This window comes from Capra hircus, chromosome 23 (genome assembly GCF_001704415.2).
Source record: "Capra hircus breed San Clemente chromosome 23, ASM170441v1, whole genome shotgun sequence".
Lineage (NCBI taxonomy): Eukaryota > Metazoa > Chordata > Mammalia > Artiodactyla > Bovidae > Capra > Capra hircus.
In genome coordinates this window covers 5,720,352-5,742,730 of record NC_030830.1, presented here as the reverse complement: position 1 = coordinate 5,742,730, position 22,379 = coordinate 5,720,352, and the positions used below count along the sequence as shown (strand labels likewise).

The window sequence follows — 22,379 nt, the reverse complement described above, 5'->3', positions numbered from 1 at the left end:
CCTCTGCAGACCTGTGTTTGAGGTTTTGTATAAAGAGACAAAAGTCCCTCAATCTGTGATGATGCTTACTAGGAATCCACCCTGGGGGACATAGCACAGGCATTCACATGAGCACCGAGTTTTAAGATGTATCTGATCCTTTCCTGAGAAAATTTTCTGATGGAAGAAGTAGAGGATTAGAGCGGGCTTAACAGAAACTGGAGAAATATTGCAAAGGGCATCTGAGGGTGTACAGAGCAAGTATGGTTCCTTTGTGGTCAGGCATGATGGCTCAGAGGGTAAAGAATCCACCTGTCATGCGGGAGACTTGGGTTCAATACCTGGATTGGGAAGATTCCCCAGAGAAGGGAACGGCTACTCATTCCAGTATTCTGGCCTGGAGAATCCCCATGGACAGAGGAGCCTGGTGGGCTACCGTCCATGGGGTTGCAGACTTGGACACAACTGAGCGACTTTCACTTCACTCTGGTTAGGGTTCAGACTGCAACTCAACCTGCCTCTTAGTTTCTGTTGAATGCATTCAGCTTGGGCTTCAATTTCCTCATCTGAAAATGAGGGTTACAACAGAACGTAGTTGATAGCAGTGTTTAGAGTGTTGCACAAAGCACGTGGAACAATACCTCCCACATGGTAAGTACTATACTAGGCAATATTATTATATTCGGTGTTAACTTAGGCTGTGGACCTGTGTGTGGGATTTTATATTTCTCATTTCCCAGACTACCCTTTCCTTTGAGAATGGTTCCAACGCAGACCCTATACTGTTGGCTCAGGCTTGCTCTTCCCTCGTGCTTAGCGCCTGATGTTTGGGATCCAGTGCCTGCTATTCTTTCCCCTAGTTCCTGTGAGCTCTGATTAAATCACCAAGCACTGCCCACTCCAGACTTACTAACTGCACCAGGGGCACTTCCCTTAGGGATCTGCTCAGAACCCTTGGAGCCAGTTGCCCGGGGGAAACGAGCTGGTGATGTCACAAGGTAGACACTTCCAGACCTCTCTGAGGTCCCCTCTGTCGGGCCTGTGGCAGGGCCCAGTTCTGAAAACTTTGCCCAGCCTGAGCATATTCTTGTCCACTCCAAGACAATGCAGAGACCCTCATTCCCTCCCAGTGGTGTCCGAACTCAGGTTTGTTGGGGTTAGGGCCACATGTCTCTTCCTGTTCTCTGGCTACAGACCTCTTGCTGTACTTCTTCCCTCCCAGGGAATAGAAATCCCTATGCAAATAGAGTGTGTGAGACAGCTCTCAGTAACTCTTGGTTTTCTAGGATACAGATAAAAATCTGTGGGGGGGTGGGGAGGGGCAGCTAAAACCCTGGGGCTGATCGATAGAGGATCAAAGGTTATTTCAGATTTCAGAGGGCCTCAGAGACCTTCAGAGCAAGATTACAACACCCTTCCCATTTCTAGTTACTCCTATCTGTGTGCGAAACGTACCCACGATCTCTTCCAGCAGGTTTGCCAACCTCATTCTCATTCTCTCAGGATATATTACGGCAACTTTCTCACGCTTTCCTTTTCCCAAAGGAAAGGGTAGAAAAGAGAATATTTGGCCGTGAGGGTATTTCACTAGACTTGACTTACCGATGAGGTTGTTGAATCATGCCCCACCCTAGCCAAATAGTGCAAAGGGCACTTCTTGCATCGCTCCCTGCCCTCTTCAAAGCCTAAATACTGACATGCACAAGCAGAGCTTCCCAGCTGTGTTGGAGTTGTCAGTCTCAGAGGGGTGTGTTTTACAGCGCTCCGTCTCCTGCCTGCCCTAGGACTTCAGCTGTTACAAGCACTTTGGAAGGAAGCTGCTCACGGCTCTCTGCTTAGACCTAGCCATGACGAGGACGTCTATGTGCGTATACCACTTGTTTGTCTTGAGCTGGTATATCTTCCTCAACTTTTATATCTCACCAGAAGGACAGGATCCGCGGATATCCCTAATTTTTCAAAATGGGGGAAAATGGAAGTACCTAACATTGCTTAATCTGGTAAGTACACATCAGGAAGCAAGCTATTTGTCTCTAATATCAGTGCCTTAAACGTTAACACCCTTTGATTTTATCCAGTCCAAAATTCCATTATCTTTCTTCTTCATAGTTTGTGAATTTGGGCATTCTCTTTTATTTGGCAATTTGCTCTGAGAAACCCACTTTGGGAGTTATCCATAGTTACCTCTTGTGTTGACTAATTGTGAAACACTTTTAAAAATTATTTTTAAAAGAATCTTATCTCTTTTTAAAAAAAATATTAAAAATTGTTATTTTTAAAAAAGGTTTAACTGGAAGATAATTGTTTTACAATGTTGTGTTGGGTTCTGCCATACTACAGCTGGAATCAGATATTAGTCAATGAGTCAGTTCAGTTGCTCAGTCGTGCCCAACTCTTTGTGACCCCATGGACTGCAGCACTCCAGGCCTCCCTGTCCATCACCAACTTCCAGAGTTTACTCAAACTCATGTCCATTGAGTCAGTGATGCCATCCAACCATCTCATCCTCTGTTGTTCCCTTCTCCTCCCACCTTCAATCTTTCCCAGTATCAGGGTCTTTTCCTATGAGTCAGCTCTTCACATCAGGTGGCCAGAATATTGGTATTTCAGCTTCAACATCGATCCTTCCAATGAACATTCAGGACTGAGCTCCTTCAGGATGGACTGGTTGGATCTCCTTGCAATCCAAGGGACTCTCAAGAGTCTTCTCCAACACCACAGTTCAAAAGCATCAATTCTTCGACACTCAGCTTTCTTTATAGTCCAACTCTCACATCCATACATGACGACTGCAAAAACCATAGCTTTGACTAGACAGACCTTTGTTGGCAAAGTAATGTCTCTGCTTTTTAACATGCTGTCTAGGTTGGTCATAACTTTTCTTCCAAGGAGTAGGCGTCTTTTTATTTCATGGCTGCAGTCACCATCTGCAGTGATTTTGGAGCCCCAAAAAATAGTCTGCCACTGTTTCCCCATCTATTTGCCATGAAGTGATGGGACCAGATGCCACGTCTCTGGAATCAGATATATGTATACATATATCCCTTCCCTCTTGAACCTGCCTCCCACTCCCCCCGTATCACCCCTCTAGGCCATCACGGAGCTCCGGGCTGAGCTCCCTGTTACACAGCAGCTTCCCACTAGCAATCCTTTTGTCAACTGGTGGTGTCCATGTTTCAATGCTACTCTCTCAATTCGTCCCTCCCGCTCCTTTCCCTGCTGTGTCCACAAGTCCTTGCCCCAATTGGATGTTTATTTCTCCTCTGCTCAAGCCCCCTTATGAATATGCAGGTTCCCTTAGCTTAAAACTTCCCCAATTTTGCTATTTGGGGAGACACTACTTGAGGAGAGATCCCCAGTGTTCTCCTTACTTGCTGCAGGTAATAAATCCTTCCTTCTCAGGGGTAAAAAAAAGAATCTTACCTTGAAGTGCTTCTCAGATGAGCCTAAACGAGGAACTAAAGTCATGGTTTCATGGTTTCCTGATGACATTGACAACATATGCAGAAGAGATTTTGAACTTTGCTTGGGGAAATCTGTGAGGGAAGGCAGAGTGGTGTATGTTGCGTAGGAAGTGCAATTTCCAGTGGAGGAATAATGCCATTTTACAGCACACCCAGACTAGCAGATTTATCTAAGAAAAGCAAATACATTTTGCCACGTTCAGATCCCACTTCAATTTTTTTATAGGCTCAGGCTCCATCTTAAAGGACAAATCACCCAACCAAATGGCAAATGCACATTTTCAACCATCCACAAACCAATCACATCACTTGCTCCTTGCTTCTCTTCCTAGCCCAGCTGACCACAATGGGATGAATGAAATGATGAAGTATAAGTGAACGGGAGAAAAATAGATTTCTAAAAAACATTTGGGGAATATGTAACATTATTTTTAGAGTTAAAAGCTAAGAATGCTGTATCCTTTGGGGATGCTAATTTAAGTTTTGGAATTTTTAACCTAAATGTAGGGTGCAATATAAGTATTTGATTCCAATTCTTTGGCATCATAATCCAGGCAGACGTAATGCATGGTAAGAAAAAAAAAAAAAAAAAAAAAAAAGACTCTCTGTAATGCTAAGGAGAGGAAATTCAGAAAGCTCAGTTCACAGAGGCCTGGAATTTCAGCTTCCTCCTCACTGGTTATCTGACTTTGGGACCTGAAATTTGAGATTTGAGCTCGGAGCATTCTAAGTCGATTCAGTCATGTCCAACTCTTTGCAAACCTATGGACTGTAGCCCCCAGGCTCCTCTGTCCGTGGGATTCTCCAGGCAAGAATACTGGAGTGGGTTGCCATGCCCCCATCCAGGGGATCTTCCCGACCCAGGGATCAAACCCTTGTCTACTGCATTGCAGGCAGGTTCTTTACCACTAGTGCCACCTGGGAAGCCTGAGTACAGCTCCACCATGCTTGAAAAATATCAAGGTGACTGCCTGTTTCAATCATAGAATTTTATGAAAACAAGTAAACAGAAAACAATAAAAAAAATGATTTTGTAGAATTAGAATAAGACAGCAAAAGTCTCACCTTTCTCTATCTTTTTGCTTTATATTAAGGAGGGTCAATGTAAAAGGAGCAGTGTCAGCCAGGACTGATGATCTAATCAATTTAGATCCAATCTAAATTCTAGTATGGCTGTCCTATCTCACTCTCAGTTCAGTTCAGTCACTCAGTCGTGACCGACTCTTTGCAACCCCATTGGACTGCAGCATGCCAGGCCTCCCTGTCCATCACCAGCACCTGGAGCTTACTCAAACTCATGTCCATTGAGTCGGTGATGCCATCCAACCACCTCATCCTCTGTCATCCCCTTCTCCTCCTGCCTTCAATCTTCCCTGGCATCAGGGGCTTTCAAATGAGTCAGCCCTTTGCATCAGGTGGGCAAAGTATTGGAGTTTCAGCTTCAACAGCAGTCCTTCCAATGAACATTCAGGACTGATGTCCTTTAGGATGGACTGGTTGGATCTCCTTGCAGTCCAAGGGACTCTCAAGAGTTTTCTCCAACACCACAGTTCAAAAGCATCAATTCTTCAGTGCTCAGCTTTCACTATAAGCGTGGCTAAGAGCAGACTCATCACCTACTCCCTCAAATCAGCTTACTGACTTCTAGCTCAGTTACATGTCCCAGAGCCATCACATTTCCAAGAAAGGAGAAAGACATTCGTCTGTTGAAGACACATTCAGTTCAGTTCAGTCACTCAGTCTTGTCTGACTCTTTGCGACCCCATGAATCACAGCACGCCAGGCCTCCCTGTCCATCACCAACTCCCGGAGTTCACTCAGATTCACATCTATCGAGTCAGTGATGCCATCCAGCCATCTCACCGTCTGTCGTCCCCTTCTCCTCCTGCCCCCAATCCCTCCCAGCATCAGAGTCTTTTCCAATGAGTCAGCTCTTCTCATGAGGTGGCCAAAGTACTGGAGTTTCAGCTTCAGTATCATTCCTTCCAAAGAAATCCCAGGGCTGATCTCCTTCAGAATGGACTGGTTCGATCTCCTTGCAGTCCAAGGGACTCTCAAGAGTCTTCTCCAGCACCACAGTTCAAAAGCATCAATTCTTCGGCGCTCAGCCTTCTTCACAGTCCAACTCTCACATCCATATATGACCACAGGAAAAACCATAGCCTTGACTAGACGGACCTTAGTCGGCAAAGTAATTTCTCTGCTTTTGTTGGTCATAACTTTTCTTCCAAGGAGTAAGCGTCTTTTAATTTCATGGCAGCAGTCACCATCTGCAGTGATTTTGGAGCCCCAAAAAATAAAGTCTGACACGGTTTCCACTGTTTCCCCGTCTATTTCCCATGAAGTGATGGGACCGGATGCCATGATCATCGTACATTTCCTAGTGCTAATTCCCTGAGTAACAAAAGGAAGACTTTTCTTCATTCCTGAGCAGTATAGACTCTGGACATCTTTGGGCCCTTTGAAATGGGCAGAGAGGGGCTTACCTGTGGATGTTTCCTTTTTGTTAGGTGTCATCTTGAAAGTGTAACTTAATGAAGCATTTTCCAATTGATAAAGATGGGTTAAAAATGTTTTTAGAGGATTAATTTAAGGTCAGATTTCAAATATGTGACTTCACGTACGAGCCACATACGAGTAATGAGCCACCAAGTCCTGTTTTCCCTCTTGCTAGGTTCTCCCCTTCTTCCAGAGTCATACCGCCTCTCTCATTATTAGTTGGTACCTAGATGACTAGATCAGCTCTTCACTGTCCTCTCACTGTCAGTGCAACCATCCATCACTCAGATTTCAGATTAATCTTCCCAACAAATGGTTTTGGTTTTATTTTGTTTCAAACATCGTGAGCCTGATTGAGAAGTTTGGTCAGCTATTCAAGAAACTAGAGTGGCTCCCTCCTACCTCACAGGACCAATCGAAAGTCCTGATCTAGGAGCTCACCTGCCTACTTCGCTCTCGTCTGGCGCTCCCCTCCCCAGTAAGTCTGGTCCCTTCTCCAGGAAGCCCTGTGTCTCCTCCAGCGTTGGTCCCCAGGCTTTCCGCGGTCACTGCTCTATCCAGTCGCACCATCCTTGAACGAAAGGCCCCCCAGCTTCTCCACCACGTTGCTGTTTTCCCAGCCCACCTGAAAGAAATCTCAGATCTTCCTTAAAAATCTCTGCCGAGCCACTTTGTTTTTTCCAGATTTGTTTTTCCCTTTGCCTGAGTTCTTCCAGCATCTGTTAGTCTCTGCTTATTTATGTATTGTTTGCACGTCTCCACCCACGTGTGATTCTTAACATTTCAATCAATTTGTAAATAGCTCTAGAACAAGAGTTTCATCTCTGAAGTCTTCACCAGCCCTAACATTCTACGAGTCTACATTGTATTTGCTATAGTGATGGGCACAGATTATCCCATAAAAAAAAACTTGGTGTCTAGGAAATGGCAATCCACTCCAGTACTATTGCCTGGAAAATCCCATGGACAGAGGAGCCTGCTAGGCTGCAGTCCATGGGGTTGCAAAGAGTCGGACACGACTGAGCGACTTTACGTTCACGTTCACGTTCGTATATGGACTGGACTTGACCTCAGACTTTTCTGCATTCCTGAGCAGTACAGTCTCTTCGGACAGCTTCAGGCCCTTCAAATGGGCAGAGAGGGGCTTACCTGTGGCTGTTTCCTTTTTGTTAGGTGTCATCTTGAAAGTGTGACTTAATGAAGCATTTTCCAATTGATAAAGATGGGTTGAATATGTTTTAGAGGATTAATTTAAGGTCAGACTTCAAACATGTGACTTCACATGAAATACTGGGCCTTAAAATTTGTAGCTCTTGAGGTCTTAAAGGATTGTGTTTCCTAATGATTAGTGTTAGCAAATGGCTAATTAACTAATGGTTGCATTTATAAAGTCACGGAGGTCTCATAACTTACTATAACACTCTTGGATTTATTTTACGTAAATTTACTGGTCAGTACCCCATCCTGCTTCCAGGAAATTTACACCCCTCCCCTTTAAATGGGGCTTCCCAGGTGGCTTCTTAGTGGTAAAGAACTGTCTGCCAATTCAAGAGACATGAGAGATGCGGGTTCCATCCCTGGGTCAGAAAGATCCCCTGGAGGAAGGCATGACAACTGACTTCAGTATTCTTGCCTGGAGAATCCTATGGACAGAGGATCCTGGTGGGCTACAGTCTATGGGGTCGCAAAGGGTCAGACACGACTCAAGTGACTTAGCATGCCTGCACTTCTTTAGACAGCCTTAATTTCTAGTGGGCTGAATATCCATTATGGACCCTGAGAACAAAGTCTGACTTAATACAAGTCAGCATTCTAAGAGCGTCCCATTTCTTTCTGAGGCCACCTCAAGGGATTCAAAGGATTGACGCCTGGGGTGTGAGGTGATTTGTGGGAATTTCACAAAGAACTGGTCACCCTGACCGATTCCTGCCTGGTGCCTAAGGAGAGTAGAAGAACGAGAGGAGAGATGTGAGTCTCTGTGAGACTTCCCTCCCAGGGAAGAGGCAGCCAATTCTCTGTGGAGAGGGATGGCAGCGTAGCCTAGCGTTATCACCATGGGCTCTAGGAGCATGGGTTCTGTGGGTGGCTCCTTAGTTCTACCACTCCTGACCCCGTGCTGGGTATGTCTTTGTCTCTTACTTCCAAATCTGCAAGACAGAAATAAAAATAGTGCTTAACCACAGACTGTGAGGGACAAGGGAAGTGCCCAGAATGGTGTTAAGCAGTAAACAGTGGAATGAGAAGGTGGGAGAGTGCTGGTGAGTTTCTAGCCATCTCAGCTAGAACAGGAGTGGGGCCGAGGGGAGGGGATTTTGTGGGACATCAGTCCCCTCCCTGAGCACCATGGGTGGTGGGTCATGGATTCAGGCAAGGATCAGCCACCTGCCCCAGTGCTCAACTATCTGCCTCCATGGGCATCGTGCTCCAGTTCCCCAGCTGGCAGAGGCCCCCAGTGGAGGCACTGCTTTATCTACATAACAGATGCCCAGTGGATGCTCAAGGGGATCGGGGGCGGGGGGGGGGCACCCTAGGGGAGAGTCTGTAGGCTCAAGTAGAGGGCAGTGAATCCCACCGAATGGGAAAGCTCCCACAAGGTGGGCGTGGAGACCTGGCAGTGCTGTCGGACACCCTCCGGGTGCTCATGTTGGCTAGGCTTCCAGAGCCCGGATCTTCTGCAAACGTTACCTTCCCTCTGCTCTGTCCACTCCACTTCCATCTAGGGGCGGTCCTGGATTCCGCAGGGAATGCAAGCTGGGGAGAGGAGATAGAGGGAATTTTCAGCTACAGTTTAAATTGGCTTGCAGAGTTCATACAGTTTGCTGGATTTTCCTCTTGAAAAATCAACTTCCTTCTGAAATGTGGTTGGAGGTGGCGCCTCATAACTGGGATCTCCAGGGGAGATTCTGGGCGAGCCCCTTCCTGTTTCCCACACCCCACTTCACCGACAGAGGCACTGACGTTTCCCTCCGCTCTTCATATAAAATTGCCCAAGTCAGGCAGCTCTGACTCGAGTATCACCAAGCTCTCTGGCTCTTTGGCTTCCCTGGTGGCTCAGATGGTAAAGAATCTGCCTGCCAATTCAGGAGACCCAGGTTTGATCCCTGGGTCAGGAAGATCCCTTGGAGGAGGAAATAGCAACCCACTCCAGGATTCTTGCCTGGAGAATCCCATGGACAGAGGAGCCTGGTGGGCTACAGTCCATGGGGTCACAAAGAGTCAGACACGACTAAGCTACTTTCACTTTCGCTTTCAAGCTCTCAGGATGACAACAGCAACTGCAACGCATAGGTCCTTGGGGATGGCAGAGCAGGGCCAGGGGAAGAGAGATGCTTGTGGACATTTCATCGTCCAAAGTCCAAGGTAGCCCACGAACAGTGAGAAGACAGGGATTCATTTACAGTATCCAGAGCCCACTTCCATACTTGGGACCAACCCCTGATTTCCATCATCAGTCTAATATAGTCACTCTCACGCTCAAACAGAGTCAGAAATACACTTAACTGTCTATTCCACAAAAACACTTGAGATCACTGTTTTACCTCTCAGAGAGTGGAAAGAATGTGGGCTGATAGGAGGAGAGAGTCCCCACTGGCACCCAAATAAAAGAACTGCAATTTATTGAGTAACCACGAAAGCCTTCTGGTAGGTTCACTCTGCACAGTATAAAGACTAGGGGCTGAAGGAAGGCCTAGCTTCCTAGGTGCCCCTCACTTGCTGTGTGCTCCTGAGTGAGTTACCTACCTTCTCTGTGCCTCATGCGTAGTGGCTGTGTGGTGTGGCGAACGGACTCCCACCCTTCCCAGCCTCAAGGTACTCAATCCCCAGCTCCTGGGAGGAGGGTTGACTGCTGATGCCTCACAGGCGAGCGCCTGTCCCACAGCTATCCTCAGCAGAAGGGAGCCACCAGGACCAGGGCTTAAGGCCAGTGACCGGCGGACCTGGGCTCCAGAGGCTGGGCTCCAGGACAACTCTGAAGGCAGAGTGAGCTCCAGAGCTCCTTCCTGGAGTGTGAGAGCAGCTGATGGCATGCAGCTGAGCTGCCCTTCCGGTTCTCCTGGCTCCCTCCCTCTTGAGCCTTCTTCTTTAAACACTCGGCAGGTAGCTCTCAGCATCTCAGATGCTGTTTCTCGAGAAAGCTGACCCACGAAATGTGAGTCAATGTACCGAAAAGGTTCCTCCTCCGCCGCCTCTTTCTTCTTCTTCCTAATAAAGACATATTAACATAGAGCCTGCCCTGGTCTGTATCATGTCTAATTTCTGGCACCTAACAGACATTCTGTGAATGTTGGCTGCACAAACAAATGATTAAAACATGACTCCCACCAGTAAGAGTGACTTTCTAGAGAAGCCCATCCCACTGGTAAGACAGTCTACCCCATGGCCATGCTGCCCCTACACGGAAGCCAGCTGTGACCAGCTGTACAACACGGGCCAAGTACTCTGACAAATATATCTTCCTTCCAATCTGTCCCTCAGTGTTCTTAATTCACCACTGAATCTCCAGGAAAGCCCCAATTCAGATCCATTTGGCAAAGCCTTCCTCTACTTGCCCCAAGCCCCACCACCCTGACCACCACAGTTATATATTAATAAAACTCCTCACAACTAGTCCCCAATTGCTGCTTTATTCTGGATTAATCTCCACTGCAAGTGTTGCATCATTCTGAAGGCGAGACCTGAGAAAGTCCCAGCCTGTCTGAGTCAGGCACGGAGAGCTGAGCTGGGCGTTGTATTACTTGACTCATTCAATCAGAGCTGTAACGTCTTGCTCAGGAAACTTGTGGAATCTCCCTCTGTGGAATTATTTTTAAATGAAGCAATTCTCATTTCCTGGGATAGGTTAATAGGGTTCTGGCTTAAAGCAAGGAAAATAAACTTGATGGCTTAGAAAGGTTAATAAGCTTCTGTGTTCTCAAGATTTTTGTGAATCTGGTGAAGATGTACAAATGTAAAAACTGAATATCCTTTAGCTCTAGTTTCTTAAATTGCACTAGTTATAAAAAAAATGTAAATTAAGCTCTCCCAGGTGGTAAGTTTGTCAGCTAGTAATAAAAACAGAAGACTGCGAGCAAACTTAGATCAGCAGCATTTCAGAAGTAGGCACCAAAAAACCAACGGAATTAGGGACGAAAAGATAAATCAGAGGGCAGCAACTCTGAAGTAAACCCTGACTGAGAAGATACCATCAGCTCTGCTTTTCTGAGCAGCCAAAATAGTTGAGGAATGTAAACAACAGTAGTTTTGTAGTAAGAGCCATAAAAGGTGGCCAGTTGTTCTATCTTCTTTTAATGCCACTGTATTAATTTGCTGCTATAACAGCTCACCACAGGCTAGGGGACTTGAACAGCAGAAATTTCCTCAGAGTTCTGGAGGCCAGAGGTCCACGACCAAGGAAGCGGGGTTGCTTCTACAAGCCTCTCTCCTTGGCTTGCAGATGGCTGAGTCTCCCTGTCTTCACGTGATCTACCCTCCGTGTGGTTCTGTGTCCTTATCTCCTCTTATAAGGACTCCAGTCCTAGTGGGCTAGGGTCCACCCTACTGTCCTCATTTTAACTTCATCAGCTCTTTAAAGGCCCTGCGTCCAAACACAACCCCTTTCTGAGGTACTCAGGGTTATAACTTTAACATGTGAATTTGGGTGGGGGAGTGGGTACCATTCAGTCCGTAACAGCTGCCATGTTCCCCCTTGACTATTCCTTCTGTGAGTGTCTTCTCAACATTCCAGTGTATCGTCCTTAGAGAATGAGCAGACCAGTGTCCTTTTTGTGAGCTGATTCACACCTGGCCTCGAGGCTCTGCGTGAGGCCTCCCTCTCCTAGCTCCCAGCTCAGCTGTGAGCATCCTCTAGGCCCTGTGTGCGTGCTCAGCCGCTTCAGTCCGGTCTGCCTCTGTGGCCCCATGGACTGTAGCCCACCAGCTCCTCTGTCCATGGGATTCTCCTGGCTAGAATACTGGAGAGGGTAGTGATGCCCGCCTCCAGGGGATCTTCCTGACTCAGGGATCAAACCCGCATCTCTCATGCATTAGCAGGCGGGCTCTTTACCTTTGAGGGCTTCCCTGATAGTTCAGTTGATAAAGAATCCGCCTGCATTGCGGGAGACCTGGATTCATTCCTGGGTGGGGAAGATCCCCCAGAGAAGGGAAAGGCTACCCACTCCAGGATCTGGCCTGGAGAATTCCATGGACTATTATAGTCCATGGGGTCTCAAAGAGTCAGACACGACTGAGCACCTTTCATTTTCTTTACCTTTAGGGCTACCTGGGAAACCCTCAAGCCCTCATTCTCCCTTATTTATTTCTCTTGGCAACCCCCTATCGCCTGCCTCCTGGGCTCCTCCGCATGGGCCCGGTAGAGACTCCTTGTTGATGTAGACGGTGGCGCGGCACTGCGGGTGGAGATCAGCAGAGACAAGGCTGCCTCACGTCCACATTGGGCATCTCTCCAAGGCAGCCTCCGCCTGCGAGCTGAGGGGAGAGGGGAGACGGGGTTGGCGGGTTTGTGGCGTGGACTCAAGTTGTGTAGGAGAAGGAGAAGCCCCGGAGGCTCTAAGAGCGGGTGAGAGCCCAGTTTCCACGTTCCGCGACTGGGAAAAGGCAAGAGAAAGGCAGGGCGCGCCGGACGTGGGATGACACGGGGAAGGTCCCGCTGCGGAAAGCGGTCACATGGACTTCACATGCTGGGCGGAGGCCGCTCTCCCCGAGGAGGGAAAGCCTGGCAGACGCTCAGCGCCTGATGAATTGCCGTGTTGACAGAACGGTGCAGGCCTCCGCACCGGGGCCCAGGCCCCCGCCGGCCCTCCCTGGCTCCAGCAGCTGCCTGCGCTGTCCTCGGGGGGCGAGCTGAAGGCCGCTGGGGAGGAAGGAAGGCGAGGCCCCGCGGCCAGCTTCCACGGGCAGAGGCCGCCCCCCGGTTCTGCAGCTCTGAAGGGGCCGAACAGCAGGAGTGAACAAGTACGGGGTGGTGGCAGCCTCTTCCTGGCCTTTAAAACTATTGCCCACGGTGGTGCTAGTGGTAAAGAACTCGCTTGCGAATGCAGGAGACTTAAAGAGACATTGATTCGATCCCTGGGTGGGGAAGATCCCCTGGAGGAGGGCATGGCAACCCACTCCAGTATTCTTGCCTGGAGAATCCTATGGACAAAGGAGCCTGGTGGGCTGGGGTCCCATAGCGTTGCAAAAAGTCCAAAAAGACTGAAGTGACTTCCCACGCTTTGCTGCACACCCACCCTTACTGGAAGGCCCCCTTCTGGCTTGAAGCTTCCTCCTCAGGGTCAGAGAGGGGTTCTTGCATGTTCCTGCTTTTCTACCATCTGGTCATTCTTGGCTACTTTGCGGCCCCTCCTGCCCCTTAGAGGAGAGCGTTTCCTCAGCCTTGGCTGTCCGCTTCTCTCGTCCTCCCTCTGTCGTCTCTTCAGAAACCTCATTCCACCGTGGAGCTTCACTTTCTGCATCTGGGCAGCCCCGCCTCCCTGGAGACTGCCAGGTCTGCGTTTGCAAAAGCAAGTTCCTCTAGACAAGTGATTCTCAACCTTGGCTGCTCAGATAGAATCACCGGAGAGAATGTTTTAACATCCTGAAGCTAGGTTGCACCCCCAGACACATCACATTGGAATCTTTGGGGGCTGAGAATCAGACTTTGGCATTTTTTGAAGTCATTTTTAATTCTCCCACCTGGAGATAGTTGGTCTCTGGTCTGAGCTCCCACAGTGCTTTCATCTTTGCTCTTAGACAACCGACACATGGTTTGTATGTTTGTTGGTTGTAAAGTCGGCTTGAAAAACAAACTGGGTTTCCTGGCCTTGATATTTATCAACCATGAGACTTCAGGCAAGTTTGTTCAGCTTCAGTTTTCTCATCTGTAAAATGGGATGCAGAGAGGAATAATACTGCTTACCTCAGGGGGTTGCTACAAGAAACTGAACGCTTAGATCAGTGCCTGGCATAAAACAGGAAATCAATAAAAGTCAACTATTACCCCCCCAAAACAGCTATCATACTTTTGAGTAGTCAGTAAGATTTGTAAATGATAAATTTGTGTCTAATCCCATGGTTCTAGAACCTACTAAACCTTTACAAAGATCACCTGAAGAGATTATTAGAAAACAAATTCCCGGGCCCTATCCCCAGAGTCTCTGATTCTGCAGGCTGGGGGTGGGATGGGGAGGGGCTGAGCAACCTCATTTCTAACAGACTGTGGGGGTGTTGCAGGTCTGAGGACCCAGGTGGGAGCGTCCCTGCCCTCTTCCCCCAGCATCCTCTCCTGCTCACCCCTGCTGCCCAAGGAGCGGCAGGAGGCCAGCTCGGCTAGAGGTCTTCTGGGGTTCCAGACACCGAGGTTGTTTTCTAGCCACCGACGTGGTTGATCATTAATTAGTCCAACTGCCCAGATACCAGAACTTGCCTGACTCAGACTCAGAGCAGAGTCCAGGCTGTTCCTTCCGTACCAATCAGAGCTCTCAAGGAACAGGATGGATTCTGAGGCAATAACTCAAAACCAGCTCCTAGTGTGCACTGTGATGACACTTCTTAGAAGCTGTGGGTGTGTGGCAAACTGTGAGAATGGGCAGAGTCTGCTCTGATTGTGATCTATGTCCTCGAAAATGGCCTTACTTCTTTTTTTAAAAAAATATTTTTAATTGAAGGATAATTGCTTTACAATATTGGTTTTGTTTCTGTCACACATCGGGGCGGGGACGGGGGTCGGGGGTCGGGGTGGGGGGGGCTTCCCTGGTGGCTCAAACGGTAAAGAATCTGCTTTCAATGCAGGAGACTCAGGTTTGATCCCTGGGTGGGGAAGGTGCCCTGAAGAAGGGAATGGCAACCCACTCCAGTATTCTTGCTGGGATGGTCCCACAGGCAGAGCACCCTGGCGGGCTACAGTCCCTCGGGTCGCAAGGAGTCAGACAGCTGAGCGACTAACACTGTCACTTTCGCTGCCAGATATCAGCAGGAATTAGCCGTGGCCATTGCACATATGGCCCCTCCCTCTTGAACCTCCCTCCCACCTCCCACCTTTCCCCTTGCAGGCGAGGAGAACAGACTTACAGAGAAGGCAGTGGGGAGGAAGGAGAGGGTGAGACGAACAGAGAGAGTAACGGAAGCATATACACCGCCGTCTGTGAGACAGATAGCCAGTGGGAATTTTCAGTATGACGCAGGGCACTCAAACTGGTACTCTGTAACAACCTGCTTCTGTTTCACCCTCAGGGTACTCAGAGATGTACCTGAGCCCACCAAGTGCTCTATCCCCGTGGACTGAAACCACTCCCTCAGACAGATAGTCTCTGCAAAGCCTTTGGATTGCCTCTCTTTTTTTTTTTTTGTTTTTGTTTTTGTTTTTAGTTTCTTTATTTTAATTAGAGGCTAATTACTTTACAACATTGTAGTGGTTTTGCCATACATTCGCATGAATGAGCCCCCACTTAATGAGGCGGGGAGGGGGCACTGGCTACTTCCCCAGACAGGCAAGATGCCGTTGTGGGGGTCTCCCCCGGGGGAGCACAGAGCTCCTTCATGGTGCTCTTGACCCTGATTCTGGCTTCTCTAATGAGATTGCAACACCAGACATTTAAAGCTATTTTCTTCCTAGGAAGGAGCCAGAATACACCCACCATTGAGTCTGGTGCTGTGCCCTTGTGCTGTTTATTTGGTTTTCCCCTCCTCTGTGCAGCCAGGGCATCTATCTCGTTACATTCTCCTGTTAAGCTGACTCCATTCTGTTTCCATTTTCACTCAAGTCCATTATGCTAACTACTGTACACATTATTATCCCCTAAACAACTTTACACAATCCGTTTTAGTGAGCAAGGTCAGGGCCCAGTGAGCTGAAAGACCAGCCTTCCAGTTGGCTCCCAACCAGAACAGCCAGCAGCCCCCTGCTTCTCAAATCAATCCTGCTCCCAGAGGGATGGTGCTTCACCTCAGTGAAGAATGTATTAATTAAAGGAAATGAGAATGTGCTCATTTGTTGTAATGAATTTAGCTCTTGCAGGCCATTTTCTTCGGGGTGGCCTGCCTGGAAGATGTGCTGAAAAGAACCAAAGGGGAAAAAGACATTAAGTTCGTAACGGCCTTCAGAGACCTGCTTTTCACCACACTGGCTTTTCCACTATCCACAGTAAGTTACAAAGATATGCAGGTGATATAAGGCACGTGTCATACGGACCAACGCTTCTCCTAGGCAGCAAGAGCCCATTACTGTAATCCCTGGCAACTGTATTTGCATAAATGGCCCGAGGACTGCATTGCACTGCCCAGTGTCTTGGGGAAATAAGACAAATCACTGCCAAGATTTATCATTAGCTTTTGTATCTTTGTGAATGTTTGATACGAGATCCTTATTATTGTCTGGCAGGGAAGTCTAAAGGACCTTTCTTAACCAATATACATCCAAGATAACCTTGGTTGCATCAGGATGACGGGAATGGAGGGTGCTAAAGAGGGAGATGAGTAACTTGCCTTTCATACATCTGGTTTCACTTGAACAATAAGCATTTGTTACTTTTGCAAGTGGAAACCATTTTTTTTTAAAAAGGTATGAAACCTTTCAAAGTTGACATTTTGAGAGGAGAGAGACAGTCTGTCTGAAATACCTGGGGTAGGGCCCACAGTGGGTGGGGCCTCATGCCTTTTGTTGAATGAGTGAACATTGGGAAAAAGCAAGACATATGCAAGGGGCAGTTGTAGCTGCTACTGCCCACATTTCTACAACATCACTTACGATTTCATTCATTAGTTAGAATGAAAACAAACTGAAGCCAGGCACACCAATAGCCCAGCAGGACCTGTAATGAAAAATTACTATCTCCTTCCACCTGTCATTGTCCTGTTTCCTACAGTATTGAAACTTTAAACTTAAATCCAGCATGAAACTCTCCAAGCACTAATGAGTTCTCAGATAGCAGAGCAAGTACTGGCATTCCAATCTTACTTTGCAGGACACCTCCTCCACCCCCCAAAATCTTCTAAAGGCCAAGTTGCTTAACAGTGGAGTTTATTCATTTTTTTTAAGAGTTAGAAATTGAGCCTTTGGAATTTAAGAAGATAGGACGATCAGAAGATTAATGGTTTTTGTTTTGTTTTTTTTTTTTTCTTTTTCATCTCTGCATTGATTTTGTAGCATGGAAGGCAGAGACTTTGAAAAGATAGCCAAGGGGTACAAGAGGATGGAGATCAATCCAGAGTTCTGAGCAAGAAAGAGATCCAACTGTCAGTTAACTAGCTTGGTGGATTATCCTGGGGGCTTGTCCCTTATCCTCCCCGCTACCACCCCCCAACCCTGACCCCAGTCTTCCTGCTTCCACTGGCCACGCCTACCTAGAGTGTGGGCAAGCCACGTGTAAGGCTTAGCCACTCCATTTGGCTGCTTTCAACCCTCCTGGGGAAGCTTAGAGGAGAGAGAAGTCATTGGTTAAAATGAAATGACTTAATGATCTGCAAATCCTGTGTCTCTACATCCTCTTTGCCACAGTGACAAGTGATTCCTAACTCTCTGAAGTCCTCAGAGACTGAGCATTGTAATTCTATGATAAATAATTTTCTCCTTCATTTAATAATTCTATATAAGAATGTATTTTTAAAGCTGGTATCTATTTTTATTTTGCTATGTCTTCTTGACTATCTTAGGAAGCACTGATTGAAAATAAACCTAATGGTGTTATTTTTCTGTTCTATTTTGCAGTTTGTATTTCTGGCATTCTGGATTATCTTTCTCTACGATAGAGAACTCATTTACCCTAAGGTCCTAGATACCGTCTTTCCAGTGTGGTTGAATCATGCAATGGTGAGTAAAAGGAAAATTTAGTGAATCCTGAAAAGCAATAGACTCTGTTCTGAGAACTCCAAGTGCCTTATTTATGTTTCCAAGCTTCTCCTCAAGCCCCAGCATCCTGTTCACTCCTCCGGCTTTACCCCGTCACTATTTATTTAAAGAGCACATTGAGAATATGTAATGAACAAGAAGTGGTGCTGTAGTCAGAGTCACTGAGAGCAGATGGGATGTCCAGGCAAAATTCTTTGCCAAGTTGCTTATGAAGTCATTAAAAAAGACATGAAACCAAAAGGACAGGGAACTTCTTGGAGGTTCCAGTCCTGAAAGAGAAGCAACTTCAGCAAATATTGATAACATGCAATGAGATTCCTAGCTAGGAATTGAATCAAGCAAGCTTTAAAATTAATCCATCCTGAATGTTAACTAGACTTACCGTGGTAAACATTTGGCAGTACATACGAACATCAGATCATTATGTTGTACTCCTGAAACTAATATGTAATTCGTGTCGATTATACTTAAACACCTCCCCCATCAAACCACCCAAATGTTCAAAGCATATGTCACAGCTCAGAAGTAATTTCTTAGTTGATACCTGATCAGGAACATTTATCACAAATGTTCTGCATAATTCTGTTTCCCGTTTGATTTTTTTTATTCATGCATTTATTTTTGAGGAGCTGAAGACTAAACAGGACGTGTTCTGAGTTATTCAGGTCATGGTATCTGGATACCAGTGACAGTGGCCTGGACAAGCAGAGCTGGAGCAAGACTGCCCAGGTCTGGGATGAAGGAGGAGGTCTGAGTCATGGGCACAAAGTAATTGTTCAGAGAGCTTGCTCCACTTCTCAATATTTACAAAATGCATTTCCACATTAGTCAGGAGTTCAGAAGGAGGTCCGAGAGTCTGTGAAGCAAATGATGTTTAAAAACCTCTGGGAAATCACAAGGGAGTAACGTGTCAAGGCAAAAGGAGAAGGGGTCAGCAGGGAGGAGATGGTTAGATAGCATTACTGACTCAATGGACATGAATTTGAGCAAACTCCGGAAGATAGTGGAGGACAAAGGCACCTGGCATGCTGCAGTCCTTGGGGTCACAAGGAGCCAGACTTGGCTGAGCGACTGAACAACAACAGGGTATGCCAAGGCTCCTCGGGCTCACAGACTTTCTTGCACCCTCAACTTTTCCACCGTCTGAAACTTACATGATTAGCAGTTTGGAAAAGCGGCTCAATCCACTAACTCTGCTCTACCACATGATCTGCCTCTTAGGAAAAAAACATACTTTCACTTTAAATATGTTCTCAGTGAGATACTAATTATTAACTAAGGTATACAATTCCAATCTCATTTAGAGTTCGGGACCAAAAGCTGTGTATTAAATAAATCGCACCTCTCAGAGACCCCTCCTACAACCTTCTCTGTGTCAGATCACCTCCTCACCTTCCCAGCTTCCCATGAGCATTAATCTGAAACCCTTACATAGGGAATATTCTGAATATTTTAGGGCAGTTACACTATGTTACATGGGCTTCCCAGGTGACTCAGTGGTAAAGAATCAGCCCGCCCATCTGGGAGACACAGGAAATGTGGGTTCAGCCCTTGGGTCAGGAAGATCCCCTAGAGGAGAAAATGACAACCCATTCCAGTACCTGGACAATCCCATGGACAGAGGAGCCTGGTGGGCTACAATCCATAGGGTCGAAAAGAGTAAGACGTGACTGAGAATGCACACACACACACACACACACACACACACACACACACACACACTGTGTTAAGCCTTTTCCTCAAATAGGAGCCCATTTAATTAACACAACTTTCTTTCAATAACAACTACAATCCTGACTTTTTTTTTTTTCCAAATTTAAAAAATACTCAGAAAATTTAAGTGATTTACCTGGGGCCACTGAACTCATAAGTGGGACAGTATTTAAATCCAAGGCTGATTCACTCTTCATTGCCTTATGTTACAGTAAGTACAGAACTTTCGGTTCGATCTGGTTTCATAATTCACCAGGCAATCAAAAAGGATGTCACTTCGCTTGATTAACATAGCAAAGTGAGAATTCTCACTTAAAAAAATCCAAAACCCCCATCTGCCTGCTAATAAGCCAAAGCACTACTTAAGAAAATGAAGCTATTTGAGATAACTGACTGAGCTAGACGTTACTGAAATAAAAAGGCAGAGTATTGAAAGTGTCTTTTATCTGGAGCCAAATACAAGTATCAAATAAATACCTTTTCGAGGTTTTGTTAGCCCAGCTAGTAGTTTTCCTACATCTATCCAAGCTTCCTACCTCTTTGGGGTACTATTTTCCCACATGGAAGTAAAGTTAGGTTTCTTCCAAATAGTTGTGATGGTGATGCCCAGCACATGTGAGCTTGCTAAACAGCCATATGGGTTTTTGGTACTTTTGGAAGCAGACAGCTTCATAATGTACATCCTATCCATCAGTTAGTTAGCAAGGCAGATACTATACAACACAGAACATAAAATAGTTGTGTACCTTCACAATTAGGGGTTTCTTTTGACCCTGCTCCTTGACTTTTGGCCAATCAGGTAACTCGAATCCTTTAACGTGAAAGGGCTAGGGTCAAAAAGTGGGATGAGAGTGAAAAAGAGAGCAAAAAAGGCAACCTGCCCTGGGTTAGACACAGACTCTTCTGTGATTTTGTTAATTTAATTGGAAAATCTCTCAAGAGAGCCATTTCTAGTGAAAATGTTGGTGTCAGCAAAACCAGTGTTGGGTACTCCCAGTGGGGTCGTCCCCAAACTTCCAGGCTCCTTTTCATGTCTGATCCACATCCAATGTGCTCATGACTGCCTCTCATCCCTCTTCCCCCAACCTGCGACTCTTACTCTGGACATTTTCTGTCCTCAGTATTAAAGTTTCCTCGTCTGTGGCCTCAAGGAATACTCTCTGTTAATTTTCTAAATACTGGTACAAAAGAATACAGAAATGACTGTTACTGGGTTAATTTGTTAACACTTCCTACATTTTAACAGTGTGCTTGCATGACAACTCAAATGAGTAAATAAAAATACCCAGAAACCACCACTGTGGCAGCCAAAGTGATGATGGGTAGTCAAACCGGACATTGGTCTCGTTGCCTCCACGTGGGGCTGGGCCTGGCCTTAAAAGGAACCGGCATTGTTCCTTTTTTTTCTTCCCAAACTATAAGAATTACTGCTGTACAAAACCAGTGCTATGCTTTCCTGAAAGGGTCTTTCATTTCACAACAGCATTTATGTTTGCTATTCCTTAGCTCTGGAATATTCTTCCTGTTGCCATTAGCGGTGCTGCCCTGGGTTTTATGAGTAATATTTGTCAAATTAAGAAATACCACTCTCCCCTTTGACACAGTGTAGTTCTAAAACCTTTGTGTTTCAAGTCTTTGGTCTCCTTCCAGCCTAACCCCTCCAGTTCATTATAGACTCGCCACTACAGTAAGACCGTTCAAAGCTGATCATCATCCTTAATTGACGTTTTTCTATCCTTGCTGTACATTCAAACCAAACAGTAACATCAGTGAAATGCCTACATCCACCACGGTCAGGCTGCCTTATTTAAAGTAGATCAATCCAACTGTTTCATTGCCAAGCATTCTCCAGTCTTCATGAAAGAAGGGAAAGAAACAACAAAGTATTCCACCAGGTTTTGCCAGGAAAACATTAATGCCTCAGGCATTATCTAAATGACTACTAAAGATAGAACCAGGAAAGACAGATTTAAACAGCAGGAGGAGGACTCAGTAACTGAGAAAACAGTTAGATCCTAACCTGGGGTGTCTGGGGAACTTATTTCTCTGGAAATCAACCTACATCATTCAGGTTTCTCCAAATGAAAGGTGAAAATATCAGAGAACCACTCCCCCCACCCCACCACCACCAGAGGCCCTTTGCATTTGAAAATACCACCTGATTATTGAGCATGTGTATATAAGCACCTTATAAATTACCAAGGACTGCATAAATATCAATATCTGTTATCATGTAAGACTCTCTGTCCGTGATCACAGAGCTTTAGAACTGAAAAGCCTTCATTTACATTAATGGAGATTTCAAAACTATCTGTTCTTATGAGATAGGCCTTATCTTGGCTCTTTAAATTGGAGTAAATACCAAATCCAGCTACCTAGCTATTTAATGTGTTGTCATTTATTCATCTGAAAAAATAATGAAGTAGTGACCATATGGATAACGCCATGATGGATATTTGACAAGAGTTTTGACTTTTGGCACCCTTAAATCTTGTTGAGCCTGGTCTACACATGCAAAGCTGAGCTAATAGAGACAACAGTAGACACTAATACATAGGTAGTATTATGCAGCGGTATGTGATAACTGTCAAGTGGAGAAGGTAGATGGGAGGGCTGCTGTGCCCTGTATGTCCCAGTCTGGCTGAGGGTCATGACTGGGCAACCTGGAAAGCCTTTGAACCCTGTCTGAGAGCTTGCTGGGGAAGCAAAATGTCAAGGAAGTGAAACTCCAGATCTTCCAGTTTCCTCCTCATTTACAGCATGCAAGACATTGTCCATCACTAAATTCAAGCTTAGTTTCAGATTTTTCTCTCCCACCCATAAGCTTGATGTGAAACTGTTGGGCCGCTAGGTAGAGGCAGGTGAGTCCTGATGAGTATAGAAGGTCGCCTGTGGGAATATCA

The 22,379-nt window shown here is 46.3% G+C and overlaps 1 protein-coding gene across 1 annotated transcript in view; it reads left to right on the top strand.

Moving 5' to 3' along the window:
- The window catches only part of ADTRP (androgen dependent TFPI regulating protein), a 68,977-nt gene continuing 48,144 nt past the window's right edge, over positions 1,547-22,379 (top strand). Inside the window, exons 1-3 of the mRNA XM_013974157.2 lie at positions 1,547-1,979; positions 15,925-16,059; positions 17,623-17,724. Coding sequence (XP_013829611.2) covers positions 1,827-1,979; positions 15,925-16,059; positions 17,623-17,724 — 390 coding nt within the window. The 5' untranslated portion in view covers positions 1,547-1,826. The remainder of the gene's footprint in view (positions 1,980-15,924; positions 16,060-17,622; positions 17,725-22,379) is intronic.